The following is a 19,743-nucleotide window of genomic DNA, read 5'->3' as shown; positions in this document are numbered from 1 at the left end:
GTGGGTTTCCTCCAGATGCTCCGGTTTCCTCCAATAGTCAGAAAGACGTGCTGGTTAGGTGCATTGGCCATGCTAAATTCTCCCTCAGTGTTACCCGAACAGGTGCCGAAGTGTGGTGACTAGGGGATTTTCACAGTAGCTTCCTTGCAATGTTAATGTAAGCATACTTGCGACGCTAATGAATAAATTTTAAAATTAAGAAAAGCCAACATGCCATTTGCCTTCCTAAGCTCTGGTGTTGTCCTCGTTGAGGTGCAGCCTGTCCCAGCTCCCTCCGAGATGGGACACTCTTTTCAGCACTCCTCTTCCAGCCTCATTGAAGCTCAATCCATTATCTAAACCCTGTGTTTGGTTCTGTATTGTGTGAAGTAGCTGCTTTGACCTGTTGCTTTGTGTGTGGTTCAGTGTTGCTGTTTCCCAACCTCCTGTGTCCTACGGTGAGTGATGCACTAGAGGAAGTCTTGCGTCTTTCACATCAGTGTTTATGGTCACTTTGCAATGTTTTTAGAGATTTCGGTGTGATAAACTTGCATTTGTTTATTCAGTTTCCATCCATCCAATCTCATCGCTGCAAATGGAATCAATTTGAGTGAAGCAAAGTCCTTGTTAATTCTGCAAACCAGTAAAAGGATGTGAGTGTTCAAACTGCTTGTGTGGGTTGCTATGGAATGCTGGGTTTCTCAGTACAGGCGGGGTTGCTATGGAACGCTGGGTTTCTCAGTACAGGCGGGGGTTGCTATGGAACGCTGGGTTTCTCAGTACAGGCGGGGGTTGCTATGGAACGCTGGGTTTCTCGGTGCAGGCGGGGGTTGCTATGAAACACTGGTTTCTCGGTATGGGCGAGGGTTGCTATGGAACGCCAGGTTTCTCGGTACAGGTGGGGGTTGCTATGAAACGCTGGTTTCTCGGAACAGGTGGGGGTTGCTATGGAACGCTGGGTTTCTCAGTACAGGCGGGGGTTGCTATGAAACGCTGGTTTCTCGGTACAGGCGGGGGTTGCTATGGAACGCTGGGTTTCTCAGTACAGGCGGGGGTTGCTATGAAACGCTGGTTTCTCGGTACAGGTGGGGGTTGCTATGGAACGCTGGGTTTCTCAGTACAGGCGGGGGTTGCTATGAAACGCTGGTTTCTCGGTATGGGCGAGGGTTGCTATGGAACGCCAGGTTTCTCGGTACAGGTGGGGGTTGCTATGGAACGCTGGGTTTCTCAGTACAGCTCGAGTCTGCCGCCATGTTCGTTCTTCTGAACACGGTGCAGTTCCGATACTGGAGAGTGCTCCCTGAACACTACGGGAGATTTGTCTGGAACGCTGCCCCTTCTAGCCAACCCAGCAGCACTATGCTCAGACAGTCTCGGTAACACTGCGGCACTATACTGGAGAGACTCCATTATTCCAGTCTCAATCAGCCCTGGCTGGAGTAAGATGTTTGCTAATTGGTACCAACTTGAAATAATTTGAGATTCTTGGTTTGTTTTCCAGGGAAGCTGTAGTGTCAGTGGGTGGGCTTGTTCTAAAGTAATCTTTATGCTTCCCCTCCCCCCCACAGTGACCTGCAGCACCTGAACTTTGACTGCCTCAAAGAACCGTATCTGGCTTTACCAGAGCCTCCTACCTCAGCCCCAGAATGTACTGTCACTGCCGACACCTTCAGCTCTGCCTCAGCGCTGGTCCCGAGCATCGCGTATGTCGAACCCCAACATCGTTTGGAGCAAAAAGAGGCAAGTAAAACGCAGTGCACAGACCCTGTCCCTCCAGAAGGAGTGTCCGAGCTGGGCCCGTTCAGGGTTAAAATCAGAAAGGACCTCTTCACACTACGGGCATTGAAAACGGGAACACTCTTTCTCACCTCTGACCCCTGACCCAGAGCTTTGTTAAGATTAACTGGAGTTTTCAGGACGGATATCGGTAGGTTTTTGTTACGGATACCGAACAAGCAGTAAATTCAGATCTCCAGCAAATTCCACTTTAAGGCTGATCTGACCTCCCTCTCCATTGACCCACCTTTGTCCAGGATGGGATCATGTTGACACTATATACATTTGGTGGTTTAAGAGATCAGGATAAATGCGCAATAATGTGAACGTGTCCACTTTGGCGGGACAAATAGAAAAGCAGCAGACTGTTTACATAGAGAGAGACCGGTGGGACAGAGGGATCTGGGTGCTCAGTACGTGAATCCCAAAAACTTAGTGTGAAAGTACAGCAAGTGATGAGGGAGGCGCGTAGAATGCTGCTTATTGCAAGGGGACTGGAATATCAAAGTAGGGATGTTTCACTACAGTTGGTGAGATCACATCTGGAGCACTGGGCGGCACAGTGGTCTACGCTGCTGCCTCACAGCGCCAGGGACCCAGGTTCGATTCCCAGCTTGGCTCACTGTCCATGCAGAGTCTGCACTTTCTCCCCATTTCTGCATGGGTTTTCCTCCGGGTGCTCCAGTTTCCATGTAGGTTAAGTGGATGAGTTATGGTTAATGCATGGGTGGGTGGGATGCTCTTTTGGAGAGTCGATGCAGGCTCAATGGGCTGAATGGCCTCCTCCTGCATTATAGGGATTCTATTCTAATTTTGGTCTCTTTATTTAAGAAATAATATAATTACGTTATAAACAGTTCAAACCATGGTCAGTGGGCTGATTCCTGGATTGAAGGGCCAAATGGCCTATTTCTCTGAGTTTGACTGTGCAGAGTGTGGACTGACACCAAGAGGCCTTTTCCCCATGGTGTGATTTCAGTCTGATTGTGTACCCCTACCATGGGTATGTTAGATCCATTCACTTGTCTGAACAGACGAGGACAGCACTGATATGAGTTTAAAAATGGTTTTCTTTTATTGAACAGAACTTAAGCAAAGAAAAGCGAACTTGGAGACTGGTTACTGAACTGAACACACTGTTCCAAAATATATTTCAACCCTTATCTCGTTATTGGAAGTGTTTTTCGCAGGCTGTCTCCGTCTAGAAAATCAATCCTTGCAGCTGCTGTTACGCTGTTGTTTGCCTGCATTGTGTACCCTTCAGGAATGCAGTCCATTTTTAGCTACCCATCATGCCTTCTGATTCTACATGTAGTCAGGTTAGCTACAATTGTTCAGCTTAGCAGAGTTAGTTAACCCTAAAAGTCTAGCATTTAAATGTAATTATGTATAGGCAGAAATCTCCTAAAATGAAGTCTTTGCATAGACTGGGGCAAACAAGGCTAATCATACCCAGGTTCTCTCAGGTATTATATATTCTAATTCACCTGTATTACTAATCCAGCCCAGCAATGGCTGGTGTGAGTGAGGCATGTTGAGTGTCATTGAGCCAATGTACTTGTGGAAGCAACACAGGTTTGTGTGATAGCTCCTGTCTGCAGATTGACCACAGGTGCCAGCGACAGGCCTGGAACCCGCAGCAGGGGGTGTGAGTGACCGTCTGCAGCACGACAGAGTCTGTGAAGAGCGCCCAGGTCTGGAGTAACTGTTGGTAACACTCGCAAGTTCAGCTCCAGAGTAGTGGACCTAGAATCCGAGGTGTTAGATATTGTGATGCCCGGGGGGAGGGGGAGAGCCACCTGAACCCTTCAGCAGCCCAGGAGACGGTCGATAGGCTGGGCAGTGGTTTCTGTTCGGTTAATGATCAGAAGCAGGTGAGTTTGAAGTGCGAGGAGAGAGCTGGGTGACACAGCTGGGATCAAAAGGTGCCACACACTGTTTTTACACAGGATTGGGGGGGGGGGGGGGGGGGGGGTGCAGGGCAGTGTGAATTTAGCACTTGTTAACATTCAGGAAACAGTGGCAATGAGCAAGGATCAGTCTACAAGCTATCAAGGACTGAGATGGGGAGACTGGTGTAGTGTATCCACGTTTGTCGGCAATAAGCTTCTGGGTGGGAAAATAAGCAGCGAAAAGAATGCAGACAGGCCATTAACCAGCTAACATCGAGAAATTGACAAATGGCGTCCAGTGTGGGGAAGTGTGAAATGACTCACTTTGGCCGGAAGAATGGAGAAGTAGGTGAGACGCTATGAAATATTGGAAGGAATCGACTGGTCTTGTACATGTATAACACGTGTAGTTACAGCAATCAGTCTGAGGGTGAATGGCATTTGGTCATTATTACAAAGGGGATTGAGAGTCCAGGGGTCAGAGTTTTGCTCCAATAATGGAGTTGGGACCATACCTGGAGTACTGTGGACAGGTTTGGTCTCCATAGCTAAGGGAGGATATACTTGCATTAAAACATAACTAGACTAATTCCTGGAATTAAGGTGATACTGGAATGAAAGATGGTAAGGGGGTAAAAAAACATCCATGGCTAAACAAAGAGTCATGATGTGGAGATGCCGGCGTTGGACTGGAGTAAACACAGTAAGAAGTTTAGCAACACCAGGTTAAAGTCCAACGTTGGACTTTAACCTGGTGTTGCTAAACTTCTTACTGTGTAAACAAGGAGGTCAGGGACAATATACAAACTAAGATATAACATATTGCAAAGGCCAGTGGCAGGCTGAAAGTTTGGGAAACTTTCAAATATAAACAAAGGGATACTAAAAAAGTAATAAAAAGAGCAAAGGTAAATTACAAAAGAAAACTAGCATTAAAATATCAAGGATAACAAAAGCTTCCATAGGTATATAAAAGGGGAGAGAGTCACTAGGGGGAATGTTGATCCCTTGGAAGATGAAACCGGAGAGTTAATAGTGGGAAACACTGAAATGGCAGAGATGCTAAATCAATACTTTGCCTCAGTTTTTACAGTGGAGGATACTAGTACCATTCCTAAAGGAATGGGCAAGTCAGAGGTAATAGAAAGGATGGAACTTAGAACAATCAACATCAATAGGGAAAAAGTACTCAGCAAACAATTGGAGCTGAGGGCAGATAGGTCCCCCGGGCCTGATCGCCTACATCCTAGCGTATTAAAGGAAGCGGCGGCGGAGATAATGGTTATAATATTCCAAACACAGGAAGGGTTCCAATTGATTGGAAAAATGCTAATGTAATGCCCTTATTCAAAAAGGGAGGGAGGCAAAATGTGGGAAATTATAGACCAGTTAGTTTAACATCTGTTGCTGGGAAAGTGTTAGAATCAATTATCAAGGAAGCAATATCAGGACATTTGGAAAGTCAAAACACTATCCATCAGAGTCAGTATGGTGTTATGAAAGACAAATCTGACTATTTTGCTAGACTTTGAGGATGTAACAAGCCAAGTGGATAATGGGGATCCTGTAGATGTAGTATATCTGGACTTCCGGAAGGCGTTTGATTAGGTGCCACGCAAAAGGTTAATTCACAGGTTAGGTCACCTGGGATTAGGGGTAATTTATTAGCTTGGATAGGTGACGACTGACTGATGGACAGAAGACAGAGAGTCGGGATAAATGGGTTCTTTTCTGGGTGGCAGGAAGTAACTAGTGGGATGCCACAGGGTTCAGTCCTGGGCCTCAGCTATTTACAATCTATATCAATGGCTTGGATACAGGGATAGAAGGCTCTATGGCCAAATTTGCAGATGACACAAAAATAAGCAGGACAGTAAGTTGCAATGGGGAAATAAGAACCTTACAAATGGACATAGATAGGTTAGGAGAGTGGGCCAAAATGTGACAGATGGAGTTTAACATGGTTAAGTGTGAGGTCATGCATTTTGGTCGCAAAAATGGGAAGGCGACTTATTATCTAAATGAGGAGAGACCTCGGCATGCTCTGATGCAGAGGGATCTGGGTGTCCTTGTTCATGAGTCACAGAAAACTAGCATGCAGGTACAGCAGACAACAAAGAAAGCAAATGGAATGTTGGCATTTCTAGCTCAAGGAATAGAATATAAAGGTAAGGAAGTATTGTTGCAACTATATAAAGCATTGGTGAGGCCGCATTAGTTTTGGTCCCTGTATTTGAGGAAAGATGTAGTGGCATTGGAGGCAGTTCAGAGGAGGTTCACTAGATTGATTCCAGAGATGAGGGGTTTGTCGTTTGAAGAGAGATTGAACAGTTTAGGCCTATACTCTGTGGAATTTAGAAGAATGAGGGGAGATCAAATTGACGTATACAAGATGATAAAAGGTATGGATAAAGTAGATGTAGAGCGGATGCTTCCTCTTGTGGAGCATTCTAGGGTGAGAGGTCATAGTCTTAGGATAAGGGGTAGCAAATTTAAAACAGAGTTGAGGAGAAACTACTTCTCCCAAAGGATTGTGAATCTGCGGGATTTGCTACCCCAAAGCGCGGTGGATGCTGGGACAGTGAGTAAATTTAAGGAGGAGTTAGACAGATTTTTAATTGGTAATGGGTTGAAAGATTATGGGGAGAAGGCAGGAAATTGAGGATACCATATCCTCCAATGGGCCGAATGGCCTAATTCTGTTCCTATATCTTATGAAAGTCCTATTAGGTGACATTGAGCCGAATGAGTTTGAAAGAATAAAATGATCTGATTGAAAGATAAATGGTTCTTTAGAGACTGAGGCTGTTTCTCACTGGCTAGAACATCCAGAAATAGAGGTCAGACATTCCCCAGAAAAGAGTTCTGATTGGACCAAAAGAGGTCTTTGGAGTCTTTGGAATTCTCTACTCTGGGACGGGATGAATATTCAGGACTGAAATTGATAGATTTTGGAAATTAAAGGAATGGAGAGATTTGGGATTGAGTTGGGAAAGTGCAGTTAGATGTAAGTCAGCCAGGATCTTATTGAGTGGCTCAGCCGGCTTGTGGCAGCTCCTGTTTCTGACAGATCTGTAACCACCAGATTGACCATGGCAACCACCAGTGACCTGAAAATATGGTGAAGACTTGTACACGGGTGCTTTTCCAGAGTGTTTGAACAATCCGAGCTGTTTTAAACAGAGTCACAAATGCTTTTTTGTTTGACAATGCTACCTTGGTGCAGTGTGCCTGCAGTGTTTCTATAGAAATGTGAGGTGTGCAAATGAAATTTCCCACCAATTTGCACTGGGCATTTCTTTGTAAAACTGATCAATAGCAAACTCTAGATTAGAATTGATTTGAAATGTTATCTTCAGGCCTGCACCTTGGAGAAATGGATTGGCCTGGGAGCGCAGATTCACCCAAAATATGCTTTTTCCATTCTTCCAAGGGATGAGTGTGTCACTGGCTAGGTCAACATTTGTTGTCAAATCCTTCATTGCTTTTGAACCGAGTGGCTCACTGGGCCATTTAGGAAGCAGCCACGTTTCTGTGGGTCAGGTAGGAAGGTTTAATGAAAGGAGATGGTGTTTACCACAATTGATGACAGTTTCATGGCCACCATTACTGAGACTAGCTTTCAATTCCAAATTTCATTAATCGAATTTAAATTCCACCAGCTGCTGTGGTGGGATTTGAACCCATGTCCACCCCCCTCCCAGACATAAGCCTGGGCCTGTGGATGACTAAAAAGTTTAAAGTTTATTTATCAGTGCCACAAGTAGGCTTACATTAACACTGCAATGACGTTACTGTGAAAATCCCCTAGTCGCTACACTCTGGTGACTGTTCGGGTCAATGCACCTAACCAGCACGTCTGTCGGACTGTGGGAGGGAATCGGAGCACCCGGAGGAAACGCATGCAGACACGGGGAGAATGTGCAGACTCCACACACACAATGACCCACGGCTGGAATCGAACCGAGTCCCTGGCGCTGTGAGGCAGCAGTGCTAACCAGTGTGCCACTGTGCCGCCCTAGTCCAGTGACATTATTATCACTATGCCACCATCTCCCTAAAGCGTTCAGTTGTGAGGACAGATTGCATGGACTAGGATTGTGTTGTTTTGATTAGAAGGTTGAGGGATAATTGAATTGAGGTGTCTTAGGGAGTTGATAACAGTTTCATGCAGTGGGGGAGGGAGCAGAGAGCAAGAGCTCTGTAACTTAAAACTGCAACTAACCTATTAAATAGTGATGGGAAAGAATTCTTCTCAGAGTGTGAGGGAAATCTGGAACCCGCTCTGCTCTCCCCCTGAACAAGCTGCTGAAATTGAAAATGTTCAAAATGAGGTTGATAGGTATCTGTTGGGTTGGGTGTGAAGGGTTACACTGCAAGGTGAGGTGATGGACTTAAAAATAGATCAGCAATGATCCAATTGAGCGGCCAAGTTGGAGGGTGGCAGAATTAACTCTGATCTGATAGTAACCTGCCTTCTCTCCTCTTCAGGAACCTGCAGCTGAGGACAAGCCCGTCAGCAAATCCAAGGCATCTCTGAGGAAAGTGTCCCAAATCCGAATCCGGAGAAGTGTCCCCAAACAAGACACTAATCTCACCCCCATGGGTCTGCCCAAAGCCAAGAGGTGAGTCTGACGTATCACTGCGTATAGGCAGCATGTTGCAGTGTGTGCTATTCTGGATGATTAATTGGAGACTGCTCTGTTTTCTAGATTGAAAAAGAAAGAATTTAGTTTGGAAGAGATATACACTAACCAGAATTACAAGTCCCCATCTGCACACAGGTACGTTACTAGGTTATGTTGTGTTATTCAGAGACTGCAGTCTAGGCTGGTTTGGTTTAGGGAGAGACTGTTCCAGTGTCAGTCTGTGCCTCTGGGAGCCACCCAGAGTTTGTCTGGGGTTTATTGAGGTTGGGGTTCGGTCTGTTTAAGTCAGTCCCAGGGTGTTCCTTCCCCAGTGACCCGAGGTGCAGGAAAAAGCCTTATCCCAGGAGCAGGTCACCTCTCCCCGGATTGCGTTGGGAAGAGGAGATAAAGACCAGTTACTGGGCCATGTAGGATTGGTAGCGGAGTGGATCCCGAAGACCAAAGCTGCTGTTAGCAGTCTCTGCCATTCACTCCAATTCCACTGCTGTTTCTCAGCCAACCTCCTCAGCTGAACTAAACCATTTATAGTACTGACACGCTGTACAATGTTACAAATACACCCGAGCCATCCGAAAGACCACCCGTCTCAGCCTCCTTCATGTTCCACCTACACCCCTCTCGGACCCTCCATCGCTGAAAACCTGTTGTCCCGAATCGAGTCTCTCCCGGGCGATTATTCTAGTGTCACTGTGTTTACTCTGCTATAAACTGCAATTTAACCAAAGCCCATCAGCCCAGTTCCCATCTCTCACCAAGTCGCACTTCCTCGGTGCCCCCCACTCCCACTGACAACACTTAGTCCTCCTGTTCCCGTCCGCATTCAAATCAAAGGTTTCTGATTTCTCTACTACCTCCCCTCGTCAGAAATCCAAAACTACCTCCAGCCTCGTGTCTCCCTCTCTGATTCTCCCCCCGCCCCCAATTCCCCCTTAAACCTCTCAACCTCGACTTTGTAAACCTTTTCCAGAAGCCCTGTTTCTAACCAGCCCCCGCTCACCAGCCCCCCACCCTCCTGCTCAGGAAAGTGGTAGCAAGGGCTCAGTTTTCAATCAGCTGGAAGCCAGCAGCTGCCTCTGGCTGTCGTTCTCATGCGGAGCTCACTCCAAAGAACAAAGAACAGTACAGCACAGGAAACAGGCCCTTCGGCCCTCCAAGCCTGTGCCGCTCATTGGTCCAATTAGACCATTCGTTTGTATCCCTCCATTTCCAGACTGCTCATGTGACTATCCAGGTAAGTCTTAAACGATGCCACCGTGTCTGCCTCCACCACCCTACTTGGCAGCGCATTCCAGGCCCCCACCACCCTCTGTGTAAAAAACGTCCCTCTGATGTCTGAGTTATACTTCGCCCCTCTCAGCTTGAGCCCGTGACCCCTCGTGATCGTCACCTGTGACCTGGGAAAAAGCTTCCGACTGTTCACCCTATCTATACCCTTCATAATTTTGTACACCTCTATTAGGTCTCCCCTCATTCTCCATCTTTCCAGGGAGCACAAGCCCAGTTTACCCGATCTCTCATAGCTAAGGCCCTCCATACCAGGCAACATCCTGGTAAACCTTCTCTGCACTCTCTCCAAAGCCTCCACGTCCTTCTGGTAGTGCGGCAACCAGAACTGGACACAGTACTCCAAATGTGGCCTAACCAGCGTTCTATACAGCTGCATCACCAGACTCCAGCTTTTATACTCTATACCCCGTCCTATAAAGGCAAGCATACCATATGCCTTCTTCACCACCTTCTCCACCTGCGCTGCCACCTTCAAGGATTTGTGGACTTGCACACCTAGGTCCCTCTGTGTTTCTATACTCTTGATGGCTCTGCCATTTATTGTATAACTCCCCCCTACAATATTTCTTCCAAAATGCATCACTTCGCATTTATCCGGATTAAATTCCATCTGCCGTTTCTCTGCCCAATTTTCCAGCCTATCTATATCCTCCTGTATTGTCCGACAATGCTCTTCGCTATCCGCAATTCCAGCCATCTTCGTGTCATCCGCAAACTTGCTGATGACACCAGTTACACCTTCTTCCAAATCATTTATATATATCACAAATAGCAGAGGTCCCAGTACAGAGCCCTGCGGAACACCACTGGTCACAGACCTCCAGCCGGAAAAAGACCCTTCGACTGCTATCCTCTGTCTCCTGTGGCCAAGCCAGTTTTCTACCCATCTAGCCACCTCTCCTTGTATCCCATGAGCTTTAGCCTTCTTAACCAACCTGCCATGAGGGACTTTGTCAAATGCCTTACTGAAATCCATATAGACGACATCCACGGCCCTTCCTTCGTCAACCGTTTTTGTCACTTCCTCAAAAAACTCCACCAAATTTGTAAGGCACGACCTCCCTCTTACAAAACCATGCTGTCTGTCACTAATGAGATTGTCCCGTTCTAAATGCGCATACATCCTGTCTCTAAGAATCCTCTCCAACAACTTCCCTACCACGGACATCAAGTTCACTGGCGTATAATTACCCGGGTTATCCCTGCTACCCTTCTTAAATAACGGTACCACATTTGCGATCCTCCAATCCTCAGGGACCTCACCTGTGTCCAACGAAGAGACAAAGATTTCCGTCAGAGGCCCAGCAATTACATCTCTTGTTTCCCTGAGCAGTCTAGGATAGATGCCATCAGGCCCTGGTGATTTGTCAGTTTTAATGTTACCTTAAAAACCTAACACTTCCTCCCTTGTAATGGAGATTCTCTCTAACGGGTCAGCACCTCCCTCTGAGACACTCCCAGTCAACAAGTCCCTCTCCTTTGTGAATACTGATGCAAAGTATTCATTTAGGATCTCCCCTATTCCCTTGGGTTCTAAGCATAATTCCCCTCCTTTGTCCCTGAGAGGTCCGACTTTTTCCCGACAACTCTTTTGTTCCTAACATATGAATAAAATGCCTTAGGATTCTCCTTAATCCTGTCTGCCAAGAACATTTCGTGACCTCTTTTTGCCCTTCTAACTCCCCGTTTGAGTTCTTTCCTACTCTCCCTGTATTCCTCCAGAGCTGCATCTGTTTTCAGTTGCCTGGACTTAACATACGCCTCTCTTTTTTCTTTTTGATCAGATCCTCAATTTCCCAGGTTATCCACGGCTCTCAAATCCTACCTTTCCTATCCTTCCTTTTTACAGGCACATGCCTGTCCTGCAGCCTTATCAACTGTTCCTTAAAAGACTCCCACATGCCAGACGTGGACTTACCCCAAACCAGCCTCTCCCAATCAACGGCCACCAATTCCTGCCTAATCCGGCTATAGTTAGCCTTCCCACAATTTAGCACCCTACCCTTAGGACAACACTCGTCCTTGTCCATTACTATCCTAAAGTTAACAGAGTTGTGGTCACTATTTGCCACATGTTCCCCTACCGAAACTTTGACGACCTGACCGGGCTCATTTCCCAGAACTAGATCCAGTATAGCCCCCCCTCTAGTCGGGCTATCTACATACTGTTCCAAAGAACCTTCCTGTACGCATTTTACAAATTCCTCCCCGTCCAGACCCCCAGCCCTAAGCACTTTCCAGTCTATACCAGAGAAATTGAAGTCTCCCACTACAACAACCCTATTTTTTCTGCACATATCCATTATCTCCTGACATATCCATTCCTCCACTTCCCGTGGGCTGTTGGGGGGCCTGTAGTACACCCCCAGCATAGTGATTGCACCTTTCCTGTTTCTGAGCTCCACCCACTGCGACTCATTACATGACCCCTCTAAATTGTCCACCCTCTGCACCGCTGTAATATGCTTCTTAACTAATACCGCTACTCCCCCACCTTTTTTAGCCCCTCCTCTGTCTTGCCTAAAACACATACCCCGGAATATTCAGCTGCCAGTCCTGTCCTTTTAACCAAGTTTCCGTCACCGCAACCACATCTAAATTCCGCGTAAGCATTAAGGCCCTAAGTTCGTCTGTCTTACCCATTACGCTCCTCGCATTGAAGCAGATGCACTCCAGGCCCACTCGGGTCATCCTGCTCCAGAATGCTCTTCTTCTTAGCTAGCCTTGCCCTGGCCCCCAGCCTCAGTACTTACTGACCTACTGTTTTGATCCCCACCCCCCTGCTTGCCTGGAAGAGTCTTTCCTGATAAAGCCAGGAGAGCAGGAATATTTTTTATTCATCCGTGGGACATGAGCGTCTCTGGCTGGCCAGCATTTATTGCCCATCCCTAGTTGTCCAAGGGCCATCGGTAGATTCTTAATTCCAGATATTTTTTTATTGAATTAAAATTCCACCATCTGCCATGGCGGGATTTGAACCCAGGTCCCCAGAACATTTGCTCAGTTTCTGGGTTAATAGTCTGGCGATAGTACCACTAGGCCATCGCCTCCCCTGGTGTGGGGTCACTTAGCCACAGCCTTCAGAGATTACACTCCACTGATGCTGTGGTAGGAGCTACCACAGTGTGCAGCACAGACATTATCTAACTCCCGTGTGTTGATATGCTTCCAGCGAGTTGAATTTTCCTCTTTCTCTCCTCAACAGTAAATATCTGGAGACGATTTTTGAAGAGCCGGTTTTGAAGAAGGGTTCGCTCATCTGCACCAGTCTGCAAAAGCGCAAACGCCTGTTAGAATTCCAGGACTACACACTTCCCCGTAAGAGGCGAGCACACACTGGAGTGAAGGCTCCGAGCCGGACACGGGCCAGGAAAGCGACCACACGGGAAGGGGAGATTGATTCATTGCTGGTCCAGAAACTCACCGCACTGGAGGCCTTCCTGGCTGGAGAGGACTAAGGTTACTGCTGGACTGTGGACAGAACTAGCCAGCTGGCCAGACTTGCGCTTGCCCCCCAGAGTGCCCCAGGTCTGTTTACACTACACGCCGGAGTTCAGAGGGTTAACCTCGCTCTCTGCTGGCTGGGGAAAGCCAATGGTGAGCAGCCTAACAGTTGCTGCATGCAGAAGCAACTGGGAGCGCGGGTTTTTAAACAGCGCTCCGTGCTACACTCTCTGCTCCACACGGAGCAGCAATGGAGAGGCGAACGTGGCCCTTTGCTGAAGGGTTGGTTTTGCAGAGAGATTCCGAATCGAATGGCTGAGAGAGAATGCTGCTTGCTGGCCCCCAGCTGAAGGAAGAAGCTCTCCTTGCTCCCAATTTCCAGCAAGAATTGATTTACTGCAAAGCGATTCCTGGCTTAAGCTGTCACACTGAGGAAACGAGTGGCTTGAACGTAATGCAGAAAGTATCTTCTAGTGTTTACAAGGATTAAAGATCCTGCCGTCAGTTCTCAGTGGTTTGGGCTGCATTAACTGTTCAGTGAAGTACTAACGCTGTGTCTTCTAACTGAGATCAGTTTGGGTGGATGCTGTGTCTTTTTTAAAAATATAAATATATCTCTAAGCAACTTGAGACTAAAGTAAATATTCCAAAGTAAAGACTGAAACACAAATGATTTTTTTTGGTCTTATCTGTCTGTGTCGCCCAATAAATTGAGTCCACGCACCACTGACCTGTTGGAAATGAGTAGTGAGGGACCGGCAGCTTAAAACTGGCATCTTGCTCCCTTTTCCAGTGGGAATGATCGAAGCTGCAGTGTCAGCATCGAGAGAGGCTTTGTGTTGTCAGATACCTGGCTACGCTTTTTACTCCATGTTGATTGTGTATTGGTTTTTATAAAAGTTTTTACACTGGGGGAGTGCTTTTAACTTACAGCAGTCATGTGAACTGGATTGACAATTACTGCAGATTTAACCCACTGAAGCAGCGAGGTTTTGGTGACGTTTTTGATATTCAGAAGCTGAATCTCACTGACAGAAACTGGCGTTACCCTGTCCCTTCGTAACCCGCTTCAGAGGAGACCTTCTGGAATGAGGTGAATGTGTTTTGTACGCGGGTCTGAGTAATGCAGAGTGAGAGACCCAGCATGCAGGGTGGAACAGAAGCAGTCCCGCACCTTATCTCTCGCAGGACAGAGGCCCAAATGCTCACTCGTTTGTCTGAGTTTTCCCATGGCTCCGTTCGTAGTCTTCACATCCCGGGGCTGCACGGCCCAATCCAGAATCCCACCGGACAATTCAGGCCCGCCCTGACTGAATGCTGCACTGTTGAAGATGCTGTTTTATAAATGAGACATTAAACCGAGGCCCTTCCCTCTCGGGTGGATACAAGAGATTGCGCTGGGCTAACGTGAAGAGACGCTGGGGGGCTGAGTTTTAATAGTGGTTAGCGCTGCTGCCTCACAGTGCCAGGGAGCCGGGTTCGATTCCAGCCTCGGCTCACTGTCTGTGTGGAGCACCCGGAGGAAACCCACGCAGACACGGGGAGATTGTGCAGACTCCACACAGACAGTGACCCAAGCCGGGAATCGAACCTGGGTCCCTGACGCTGTGAGGCAGCAGTGCTAGCCACTGTGCCAGGCCATGCTAAATTCTCCCTCAGTGTACCCGAACAGACGCCAGGGTGTGCTGACTAGGGGATTTTCACAATAACTTCATTGCAGTGTTAATGTAAGCCTATTGGTGACACTAATAAATAAACTGTAAATGACCTGGCATGTGTGTTTTCTAAGTTAGAACAGCGCTGACACTTAGCAGTGATTCACTTGCTGTCAAGACCTTTGGGACATTCTAACGGCACTAAAGCTAATCAAAGTCCTTTATTTCCAACAGCTTCCCTAAACCAAACAAGAGCTGACCTTTAAAAGACAGGAATGACAGGAGGTTGTGACTGTCCGTTAGGCCCTGTGCAGTTTATTGGAAAGCTAGTGAGATCCCGATCAATGTCGAGGAGTTTGTGTAAAAGCAAATACTGCTCTGAGTGGTAGGAAGGAGTGAAGGAAATGGCTGGCAGCTGTTTGAACAGCTGGCTGCTGTAATTGGGTGTAGGGTTGGTTTTCAGTGAGCTCGAATGGGCCTTTCTCAGCTGGGCCTGTGTATGGGAGCTGGAGGGGTTTTTGGGAAAGTCCGTTTCTACACTTGGATTATAATTGAGCATTAGCAGTCAGAGTGCAGCACTTGCACTCCCCATTGTTGGAGACTGTGCAGAGCTTAAGCAACTTGCATTTATATAGCCCCTTTCACATTCTTAATGTCCCCAAGAGCTTCAAGACTAATGAGTTGCTCTTTGGTGTGTAATCACCAAATGTAGAACCTTGGCAGCACAGTCCCAGAAATAGCAAGTGAGAAATGACCAGATCAATTCCAGTGATGTTGACCGGGACCTCTCTCCTGTTAGAGAATGTGACCCTTTCCAACCACCAGGGAGCCAAGAGCCAGGCCTTGATTTTTCAGCCAGAAGACACTGCAACATTCCCTCCGTATTGACCCTCTGACAGTGTGACACTCTCAATACTGACCCTCTGACAGTGCAGGCTCTCTCAATACTGACCCCCTGACAGTGTGGCACTCCCTCAGTACTGACCCCCTGACAGTGTGGCACTCCCTCACTACTGACCCCCTGACAGTGTGGCACTCCCTCAGTACTGAGCTGCTATGGTGTGCAGCCATACAACAATCATGGGGAACAAGCAGACTGCACAAACCTAGCATTGCCTTTAGGATGTGTGACTGAGCACAATCTTGGACAGTGTCTGCAGTGAGAGGAGCCAGCATAGTAACTAGCAGGAGTATCGGAGCAGCTATGGCGTCACTGGATTGGGGTTCTGTGCTCTCATCTCTACACTGACCTAGATTCATGTTGAAGCTCGTGTACTTTTGGTTTTGAAGCTCTTTCTCTTCCTTTTGTCCCCCTTTCCCTCATCCCAATTATCTGATTATTCCAGTGATATGTACCTGTTCCCAAATGGAATCATGTTTTCCCCTCCCCCTCAATGATAAAACCTGTCTGGGGGAGGAGTAAATGGTGTTCCCGGAGGCTGGTGTGATACATGTGGAATTGGAGGGAGGAGTCTTTGTGCTTGTCATTGTGAAGTGGCAATTATATCACCAGACTTCGTGCCAGGAGGTCCGAGACCTTTCAGTTTAACTTGTCACTTTATTTCTCCCCCTGTGGCTTGCACTTGTTGCTTTGTGGGCGGGTGGCTGCCCAACACGAGGTGGTGTGAGCTATCAATTTAATACGTTCTCTCCTCTCCCTGCGCTGCAGCCTGAACTGGATAACATCTGGATCGAGGCGAGTGGGCAACATGTTTATTTTGAGGCTAATTAATCATTTACACTTTTGGGGAAAATGTTCTGTTCACACATGGTCTCGATCTCCTCCCAGTCCACATAACTGAAGCCTGGTGTTTTCAATTGGACTGATAATTAGATTTGCAGCACATCAAAACTTTTAACTAAACTTTATTTTAAACACTTCCACCTAAATCAGCAGCTCCTGGGAACAAAAGACAAACTACGTCTAAAACCGCAAACTATGACTAAATCTGTAGTTCGGGCAGCACTATGGCACAGTGGTTAGCACTGCTGCCTCAGCGCCAGGGACCTGGGTTCAATTCCGGCCTCGGGTCACTGTGTGGAGTTTGCACGTTCTCCCCGTGCCTGCGTGGATTTCCTCCGGGTGCTCCGGTTTCCTCTCACAATCCAAAGACGTGCAGGTTAGGTTGATTGGCCATGCTAAATTGAACCTAGTGTCAGGGGGATTAGCAGGGAAAATACGTGGAGTTACGGGGATAGGGCCTGGGTGGGATTGTGGTTGGTGCAGACTCGATGGGCCGAATGGCCTCCTTCTGCACTGTAGGGATTCTATGATTCTCTGATTCTACTTGAATGTTTACTTTTGTCCTGGTGAAATGGCACCAATATTTGGTGATCAAGTATGTCTGTGTGGTGTGTGTGTGGTGCGTGTTGTATGCACTCTTCAAGCAAAAGAATTATATGTCAACAGTTTTTTTGGAAACATACAATGTGAATCTAATCTCTGTCTCAATTAGCAAAGCTTAATTTGATGTGTGGGGAGTGAGGGTGGAAACGGCTGTTCACCTTTGTCCCTGAAAGATGATTCTGTCTGCTCAGTGCCTCCTGTATCCCTGGAGGGATTGTGGTATAATCTCGACTGTACCAGATCCTGAAATATCTTGCTGCCTATTCACCAGACCCCCATTAAAAACAAATAGATGGGAAATCTCTGGGGAATTGCACTGCAAATCATTCACACCTTGGAGTATAGCTCATCTAGAAGGATTCTGCATCCTGACCACCTCTGTGCCCTTCTCCATTCAGGAGCCTGATGTAGGTGTTGAATCATTGCCAGAAGGTCCCTCGGAGATTCCACGCTACCTCATCCAGGCGATCAGTTGCAGCCAGTTATTTAACTGGAGGAGGCCGGGGGGGCAGGCTCAACCCTGCCTGACGCCAACTCGCTTTCATTTTCTAATGCCCAGCCCGAGTGACAATTGCCTCGGCTGGAACGCCGGGTCCGCGATGTGGGAACTGCCACCGTTGCCCACTGGAGTCATTGGGGAACCCTCCCACTCGCATGCATGTGTGTGTATCTGCTCCTGAGAGGGGCTGGGTCCTATATTCCATCTCTTTGGTTGCCTTTGTATTGTCTTTATTGGAGATTTCAACCTTTAGTTTGACGCCGGGAAGATGATACCTCGAGGATGGTGCTGGTTACTGGGTTGGATTGGTCTCGTCAATCAGAATGTCCTGCACTCGGCCAGCTTCTAATCCACTTTATTGTAAATGTAAATAACTGGCACCTTCTGAGTGCCTGAGTGATTTGTGTGCCCTTTCTGTAGATCTTGCATTAATTGTGTTCTGTTTGAGAGTTGTCTCTGTATATTTTCAATGATACTAATAAAATCTGTTTTTTTATTGGTTGTATTATTCATGTGGAAATAACAGCTTCCTCATCAGTTTGTTGGCCAGGGTGAAAGCTTTGAGAGGGACCCAGTGAAGCCATTTATTCTCGAGGTGCCCATTCCTTATTCATAAAATCCCTACAACGCAGAAGGGGGCCATTCGGCCCATCGAGTCTGCACCGACAACAATCCCACCCAGGCCCCATCCCCATAACACCACTTATTTACCCCGCTAATCCCTCTGGCCTACGCATCCTGGGACACTAAGGTTCAATTTAGCATGGCCAATCAACCTAACCCGCAAATCTTTGGACTGTGGGAGGAAACCGGAGCACCCGGAGGAAACCCACGCAGATACGGGGAGAATGTGCAGATTCCACAGACAGTGACCCAAGCCGGGAATTGAACCCAGGTCCCTGGAGCTATGAGGCAGCTGTGTTTGCCGCTGTGCTGCCCTTATATAAACAAGGACTCTATCCCAGCCATTAACTGTGACATTAAACTGATCTCTTTCTCTGAAGGGCAAGTTCAGTGCATTGGCAAAACACCCTCTTTTTTTAAACTCCCTCTTGTGATGTGGACAGGGCAACATTTATTGCCCCTCCTAATTGCCCTCGATCATGGTGAGCTGCTGCCTTGAAGTCCAAGTGGTGTTGTTAGGGAGGAAGTTCCAGGATTTTGACCCAATGTCAATGAAGGAACAGTGATATTTTTAAGTCAGGATGGTGAATGGCTTTGAGGCAAACTTGTGTTCCCATGGCTTCTGTATTTGATCTTCTAGGTGGTAGAGGTCATGGGTTTGGAAGGTGCCATTGAAGAGACCTTGATGATTTGCTGCAGGGCATCTTGTAGATGGTGTAGACTGCTGCCGCTGCATCAGTGGTGGAGGGAGTGAATGTTGAAGGTGATACCAATCAAGCAGGCTACTTTAATTTGGATGGTGTTGAGCTTCTTGAGTGTTATTGGAGCTGCACTCATCCAGGCAAGTGGGGAGTATTCCATCCTGACTTGTATCTTGCAGATGGTGAATAGGCTTTGGGGAGTCAGGAGGTGAGTTACTTGCTGCAGTATTCCTATCTTGGATAAATACCAGTGAGGTGAGCATGCAATTATTGTGCTTTTTTTTTGTCTTTTAGGGAATTATTGTGCTGTTGGCTGAGAGAATTTCAAACAGTGCAATGTGATCATTAATATCCACTTGCATCTTAGCTAATGGGCAGGCAGCAACTTTGGCAATGCCCCCACATGGCAGATACAATACAGGACATTTTCTAGCCTGAAGGCAGTGACTCGGAATAGTTCAACACCTTCTCGCACCTCACCAGTGAGGCCACTCTTCAGAATTTATCTTGATCGCCAGGAAGGGACTCATCTTACAAACGGAAGTGAAGCTGCGGCCTGAAACCTAACCAGCTGATTTGAGGTGTAGGGGAATCTGCGTCCACCTCCCCTGCCCACCCCCGCCTGCTGTTACAGGAGGTGAATCCCCTCCACTAGCAACCCTCCTTAAACTCAAGTCAACTGAGCAGGGGTTGAGCTTGGCAATTTGCTGATCTATACTGTTCATTTAACAATGCCGCACTGCGCTAGAGTTGCTAACATCATCGGGGATTGTCCTTCAAATCTCAATCTCCAGGACACGGTTGTAAGCAACCCTGCAGAAAAATCAGTCAGCCATTTGTTCATTCTTTTGTTAGTTTTATAAATATCAGACGCGGAGGGAGAGGAAGTC

At 47.3% G+C, this 19,743-nt stretch overlaps 1 protein-coding gene across 4 annotated transcripts in view; it reads left to right on the top strand.

Moving 5' to 3' along the window:
• Nucleotides 1-19,743, top strand: part of LOC144502648 (uncharacterized) — a 217,417-nt gene that overhangs the window by 56,763 nt on the left and 140,911 nt on the right. For 3 of the 4 annotated variants that reach the window (XM_078226818.1, XM_078226817.1, XM_078226816.1), the window contains 5 exons: nucleotides 546-632; nucleotides 1,548-1,719; nucleotides 8,139-8,272; nucleotides 8,360-8,431; nucleotides 12,789-18,018. In XM_078226818.1, the coding sequence (XP_078082944.1) occupies nucleotides 546-632; nucleotides 1,548-1,719; nucleotides 8,139-8,272; nucleotides 8,360-8,431; nucleotides 12,789-13,041 (718 nt within the window). In that variant the 3' untranslated portion in view covers nucleotides 13,042-18,018. Of the gene's footprint in view, nucleotides 1-545; nucleotides 633-1,547; nucleotides 1,720-8,138; nucleotides 8,273-8,359; nucleotides 8,432-12,788; nucleotides 18,019-19,743 lie in introns of those variants that run through there. The other variant, XR_013499372.1, reaches the window with a different exon arrangement.

This window comes from Mustelus asterias, chromosome 13 (genome assembly GCF_964213995.1).
Source record: "Mustelus asterias chromosome 13, sMusAst1.hap1.1, whole genome shotgun sequence".
NCBI classification, from domain to species: Eukaryota; Metazoa; Chordata; class Chondrichthyes; order Carcharhiniformes; family Triakidae; genus Mustelus; species Mustelus asterias.
The sequence above is the reverse complement of the archived record's forward strand: the minus strand, read 5'-3'. Positions and strand labels throughout refer to the sequence as shown.